The 7300-nt window shown below is 39.1% G+C and overlaps 1 protein-coding gene across 1 annotated transcript; it reads left to right on the top strand.

Moving 5' to 3' along the window:
- The first annotated feature begins 2483 nt into the window (after window positions 1-2483).
- LOC141647313 (pentatricopeptide repeat-containing protein At1g11290, chloroplastic) lies at window positions 2484-6140 on the top strand. Its single transcript, XM_074455442.1, has 2 exons — window positions 2484-5140; window positions 5580-6140. Exon 1 carries the CDS (start codon window positions 2553-2555, stop codon window positions 5001-5003), a length of 2451 nt encoding a protein of 816 aa, XP_074311543.1. The 5' UTR covers window positions 2484-2552; the 3' UTR covers window positions 5004-5140; window positions 5580-6140.
- Window positions 6141-7300: the final 1160 nt, after the last annotated feature.

The following is a 7300-nucleotide window of genomic DNA, read 5'->3' as shown; positions in this document are numbered from 1 at the left end:
CATTTTGTAACACCCCCATATACCGAGGAGCCTTATCTAGACCTTCCTTAGCATATAAGGGCGTTACCATCTCGGTTGCCCGAGGTAAATAATCATCAAAGGTCGATAACAGAACAATTATAGTTAAATTTACAAGTGTTACATCAAACCAACAAAGTAAAGATACAACTCGTCAGCTACGCACTATCTCTATCAATACTCGTGATGACTCATCCCCGCCAGAACTCCAGCCATCAACCACATCAACACCTGCTAAGACTGACTGCTCACCATAAGGGATCACGGCAGACACATAAACAAACAAGACAACCACACAAAGTCAGTAACTGAGATAAGACATAACGAAACCAACAATTATCAACACAACACAGTACGACCAATCACACACAATCACACCCACTCCAATCAATCTCCGTCACGGACTGTCCACTGGACCAGCCCTGCCAGTGGGGGACCGCAGCCGTACCCACCAAATCCCCGCTCATCATACTGGGCAAAGGATCGCTACCCGACTCAAGCTACGCACTCCAAAGACAATAGGACCTTCAAGGGCTTCCATGGAGGACATATGGTGCAGGGAAGAGGAAAGGGCGACATTTAGGTTTAGGAGAAAGAGGCGGAAATGATTTGCGGATTTAACAAAACGCGATTATAAACCCTCGCTGAAAAGACGTTACTCGATCAAGTGGCCCTCCTACTCGATCGAGTGGCCCCTACTCGATCGAGTATTCAAGCTACTCGATCGAGTAGCCTCTACTCTATCGAGTACCACCCCTAACTCACAACACAAGATAACTCTGGTACGCACTTCTAAGGACTATCACTGCTTCCAAGGTCGGTCAACGAGTCTCCAAAAGGGCGGGTATTACAACCCAACTTACTCGATCGAGTACCCTACTGGCAGAATACTGTTTTGCGTCGAAAACTACTTACTCGACAGAGAAAGCCCCACTCGATAGAGTACCCAAAGATTCATAAAACCGATTTATTACAGTCTTCCCTCCTTAAAAAGAACTTCGTTCCCGAAGTTCAACCCATACCCAAAACAAACATACTAACTCGACCAAGACACAACAGCGCAACTAAGAACTCAAAACGAAACCCCAACCTATAAAACATGAACTCTTAACATCAACCCCACCAACTATGTCTACTTCCACAACACAGCTCACGATACTGTATCAACTACATCATAGTCTCTCTCGACACCAACTCTAAACATTACCAACTACTATCCACAAACGCTGCTAGCTCCGTAACATATTATCCACTAGAAAATGCGATATCAAAACACTCATAACATCAAACGGAATGTTACATTCTACCACCCTTAAAAGGAACTTCGTCCTTGAAGTTTACTCATACTTATAAACATCATCATCCAACTGCCAAACTATGGAACTCATAATCATCATCACCCAACTGTCAACACTATCGAAATATTCCCCCATTCCTAAACATCGAACTACTACAAGCACGGCCATGACCTTTTTAACAATATCAACCACAACAAAGATCCATCCTTTATGCTACACCAACATTCTACTTCCAAATAACTTAAACGACAACAAGGTAAACAAAAACAACTCAATACTCATAAAACCAGTATTCCTAATCACATGTTACTATCTTCAAAAGCCAAGCAACAACATTCATCATGCACATAGATTATTTAACTTGTCCATCATGATTTACCCATATGCTTTTATTTTATAACTTTACGTACAACAAAACATACTCATACATTACAAATCCTATTTCCATGGTACTCTGGCAGGACTACACACTTTTAGTTTGTAGTCAGTTGTGTGGAGATTGATTATGGAGTTTGGAGGATTGTTGTGTTGTTGAGTTGTTTGTGTACTTGTTTCGTTGTGGCTTTGTGTTGTGTAATTAGTACTGACCCCGTTTAATGTTTTAAAAACTGTGGTGATCCATTCGGGGGTCGTGAGCAGTTATTGAGCAGGTATGATGTGATGCATATGGGATAGCTGGGATGAGTCATCATGTAGCTGTTAGAAGAGTCTTCCGTTGTGTCAGACGATGTCTTATAGTTGTGACAGTTTTGGCTAGTAAACATTTTCGAGTATTTTGTGTTTCAGTTTAACAGTTTTGGTTTGGACATGTAATCACTTAAACCGTATTTACTTTTAAAGTATGTTTCTTTATTGTCTTATGATTATCATTGGCTCGGGTAACCGAGATAGTGACGTTCTTATACGTGAGTGGTCCTGGTAAGGCACTTGGAGTATGGGGGTGTCACAGTTAGAACTGGCAAACGAGTCAATATGGCCGGGTTCGAGTCGGCTATGTTTGGGTCGGATCATTTTGAGGTTCCACAGAATTTGTGTTCCTGTCACATCTAACCCTTCAACCCATACACGATCCAATTAAATCTTATGTCGTGTTCGTGTTAACCCATTAATTTTGTGTCCGTTTCATGCCGTGTTTTCGGATCATGTTATGGTGTTATTGTTTGCGAGCTCTACTCGATACCATATAAGATTGCATGGATTAGTCATGAATGAGTCGTGGAAACACAAACATTGATAATGATTTCAACACAAATCTCATCATCATCACTTCCCACTTCACTCACAAAAGCTTCACCACCATTAAACTCAATCTCTTCAAAACCTCCATTAACACCAAGAGTTTACATTCCTTCACACATATACAAACACCCTGCTGCACTCCTCCTTGAACTCTGCACTTCCCTTAAAGAACTCCAACAAATTATCCCTCTTGTATATAAACATGGTTTATACAATGAACATCTCTTTCAAACTAAATTCGTCAGTTTATTCTGCAAGTTCAATGCTTTACCTGATGCTGAACGCGTATTCTACCCGATTCAAGATAAGGTTGACCCGCTTTATCACACCATGTTAAAAGGGTATGCTCAGAATTCCGGAATTCTTAAAGCTTTTGAATTTCTATGTGTTATGTTGCAAGACGATATTCCGGTAACTGTGTATGATTTCTTGTATTTGTTGAAATTGTGTGGGGATGGTTTTGATATTAGGAAAGGTAGGGAGATTCATGGGATGTTGATTGTTAATGGGTATCGTCTGGATTTGTTTGCAATGACTGGGGTTATGAATATGTATGCAAAATGCGGGGCGGTGTGGGATGCGTATAAGGTGTTTGATAGAATGCCTGACAGAGATGTTGCTTCTTGGAATGCTATTATTGCTGGGTTTGCTCAGAATGGGTATGCTAAGATTGCGTTAGAGTTGGTTTCGCGAATGCAGGAGGAGGATAGACTGAGGCCTGACTGGATTACTATGATTACGACTTTGCCTGCGACTGCAGATATGGGTTATTTAGTTTTAGGGAAGTCTATACATGGTTATATTGTTAGGTCTAGGTTTGATTCGTATGTGAATGTTTTGACTGCGTTGGTGGATATGTATGCGAAGTGTAAGGAAGTAAAGACCGCTAGGGTGATTTTTGATGCTATGAAGTCGAGGACAGTGGTTACATGGAATTCTATGATTGATGGGTACGTGCAAATTGGGTCTCCTGAAGAAGCATTCTTACTTTTTCAGAGAATGTTGGATGAAGGGGTTGAGCCGAGTGATGTATCGATCATGGAAGCTCTTCATGCTTGTGCTGACATGGGAGATTTAGAAAAAGGTATTATGGTTCATAAATTGGCTGATCAATTCGGACTTAGCTCTAGTGTCTCGGTCATGAATTCCTTGATTTCCATGTATTCCAAGTGTAAGAGGGTTGATCTTGCTGCAAACTTGTTTGATAACTTACGAAATAAAACTCGGGTGTCTTGGAATGCTATGATCATAGGTTTTGCACAAAATGGTTGTGTAAATGAGGCTTTGAATTATTTTTGTAAAATGCGATTGAAAGGTATTGAATTGGACTCTTTTACATTGGTTAGTGTGATTCCTGCTTTAGCAGAGTTATCCATTATACGTCAAGCAAGATGGATTCATGGACTTGCGATAAGACATTGCATGGACAAGAATGTGTATGTGATGACCGCTCTGGTCGACATGTATGCGAAATGTGGAGCAATTCATACTGCAAGAAAGCTTTTTGATAGCATGACTGAGAAACATGTAACAACATGGAATGCTATGATAGATGCGTATGGTACTCATGGGCTTGGAGAATCAGCGCTCACACTTTTCTCTAAAATGCGAGAAGGCTCTATCAAACCAAATCACGTTACATTTTTGTGTGTTATATCAGCCTGCAGTCATTCTGGTCTTGTTGAAGACGGGCACTATTACTTTCAAATGATGAAAGAAGTGTATAATTTGGAACCAGCCATGGACCATTACGGGGCAATGGTAGACCTTCTTGGCCGAGCTGGTTTGCTTGATGAGGCTTGGGATTTCATTCAGAATATGCCCGTAGAGCCTGGTATTAGTGTACTTGGTGCCATGTTGGGGGCTTGTAAAATCCATAAAAATGTCGAGCTGGCCGAGAAAGTGGCAAATAGATTATTTGAACTAGGTCCATATGATGGTGGTTACCATGTACTACTAGCAAATATATATTCTGCAGCATCAATGTGGGACAAAATGTCTGAGGTACGATCAATGATGGATAAGAAGGGGCTTCATAAGACTCCTGGTTGTAGTTTAGTGGAGTTAAGAAATGAGTTTCATAGTTTTCATTCTGGCAGCACAATTCATCCCCAATCAAAGGAGATTTATGCTTATCTCGATTCACTTATTCAAAGAATTAAAAAAGTAGGTTATGTTCCTGATACCAATTCTATTCATGACGTGGAAGCTGATGTTCAGGAACAATTGTTAAGTAGCCACAGTGAAAAGCTAGCCATTGCATTTGGACTCCTAAATACTAGTCCTGGTGTACCTATACACATCCGAAAAAATCTACGTGTTTGTGGCGATTGCCACAATGCTACCAAATACATTTCACTTGTAACAGGCCGAGAAATCATTGTGCGGGATATGCAGCGTTTCCACCATTTCAAGGACGGAAAATGCTCATGTGGTGATTATTGGTAATCAAGCTTCTATGTGAGTTAGCTTACCTATGAGTTGCTCCGCTGGTGAAGATGGATCCTTAGCCGTTGACTACTACACTTTTTCTACGAGCATAGCTGATAGTTTGAAATCAGCTTCACTTGTCATAAGCCACGCAGGTAGCACATTTTGGATACAAGTTTTATGACTTTATCTCTTTTGTTTTTCGTTTATGTTGAAATTTGCTAAAGGGTAGCTATTCCATATAGTTGTGAAACATGAATCTCTAGGTATCAAAGGTGTATTCAGCCAGGCCGTAATGTTATATTCGTCCTCATGTGCTCACTCTATGCGTTTCTTTTGCTACCATAGGCTTTTTTTTTTTTTGGTTCCCTGATGCATATATAGAAAATGTTCTGCTGCCAAATCCTTGTAACAAATGTTTATACTTGACCGACTAACTCAATTCTTCACCACTCTTTTATCAACACATTTGTTTTAACACAGTAGAGCTTATTTTGTGTTCCTTGAGCTATTTGATGCTTTTTATCAGCTGTTGTACCCTATTGGGTGTATTATGAACCAATCTTAAATAAACAAGTCTTGCTGGCTTTACAGGATCAGGTAGCATTTTCGAGACACTACGACTGTGCAAACCGTTGATTGTTGTTGTGAATGAGGATTTAATGGATAACCATCAAACATATCTAGCAGAAGAGTTAGCAGTAAGGCCCTCAAACAGTTTGCCAGACTGTCGCAACTCGCAAGTATGAACCTTGATTCTCTTCTCCTGTATCCACCAGGTGATGCACAGCCTGATGCGAAGCTTATTAACCAATTGCCAGGCTTCCCAGAAGATTTGCAAAATGGTACAACCTGAGCCTACTCACCCGAGCCTTGTGCTCAACTTTAGTATCTGCTTACTGAAAGTTTTAAGTTACTGTCACAATTTTTTTTCTTTTTCATTGGATATTGACTTAAAGAGTATCCTGACCGACAACTAGGCCATTATCCTTCGGGTGTTGAAAGATATTTGTCGTTGGCTGTGGGTTGTTTACCTTTTCTTCCTTTTCTCTAAAGGCTTTCGTTTACAACAATTTATGAACATTACTTGTTACAACTTGAGTATTTTGTTGTCGACCCCAACGAGAAGAAAAAAGGCCGTGGGATTTGTGTGTAGTGTTTTGATTCACTTTTTGTTAAATCATCTCCACTTTAGCACACGCGAGAAAATAATCCAGCTAGCCCTGATAATTAGACTGCAATGAGCCCTGGGTCGATTGTCATGGCGCCCATTGCAGCATTGGATGTGCCCTGCTGAGGACATTTCTGAGGTATGTTTACTCGGCAAGATGGATGCCAAGATGAGCAAAGGAGTTGGTGTTTGTGCCGGTTGGCTGACCGCGACTATATTTTCCACCTTGACTAATCATAATGACCAATTTCATTGTCTGAATTTCTTTGCTTTCACACACTATTGAAAAGTATTACTGTATACTGATTAGCTTTAGCATGGAGGTTTACATAAGGACGTGTTTGTTGAGAGTATCTTGATTAATTAATTAATTAATAATACAATACAACACATACTAATTGGTAATTATTTTGACCATGCTTTGTTAAGATCAAACCACCTTTACTTTCTACTCCATCCGTCTTAATGAATTGTTATCTATTCTATTTTGCACAAAGATCTAGGAAAAAATATAAATGTGAAATAGACTTAATAAAATAAAGATGGCATATCCACTTACACATACTTAACCAAAATAAAAATAGATAACAAATGAATGATATACCTTAGAAAAAAAATAGATAACAAATGACCGGAATAGAGGGGTATTTAGTCTATCTAAATTTCAAGGACTATTATTGAATGTTGATTGTGCAATGTTTCGGAATTGAGGGCCTAGACAATAGCTCAAGAGTTAGAGTTGTACTCTAATCATACACACATTCTTGCAACTCTTTTTACAAAGAAATGTTGTAATACTTGAATATTATGATTACAAATTTAGAGTGATGTATCATTGTATTGGGTCCAATTTCTAACTTTCTTATTCCCTTGGTTTTAAAAAATTCATCAAATTGACATTATTTACGAATTTGTTTTTTGAAAAAAATTCGGATAAATCCGAGTATTTAGTCAAGTAACTCTTGCCTAAGAGAGTTTCAAGTTAATACTTCTCACAACTTTTCTTTCATTTTAACATATTTTAAAATGGTTGTTAGCACCGTTTTAACTTAAGTCGATCTTAAATCAGAGTGTAGTTCGAAATATAATTGTCTTCATATCACTAAACTTTGAAAACAAGCTTTTCAACTGAACAAGTATTTTT

The sequence above is a fragment of the Silene latifolia genome, chromosome 3 (assembly GCF_048544455.1).
Source record: "Silene latifolia isolate original U9 population chromosome 3, ASM4854445v1, whole genome shotgun sequence".
NCBI classification, from domain to species: domain Eukaryota; kingdom Viridiplantae; phylum Streptophyta; class Magnoliopsida; order Caryophyllales; family Caryophyllaceae; genus Silene; species Silene latifolia.
Note: the sequence above shows the minus strand (reverse complement) of the source record. Positions and strands in the feature narration are given on the sequence as shown.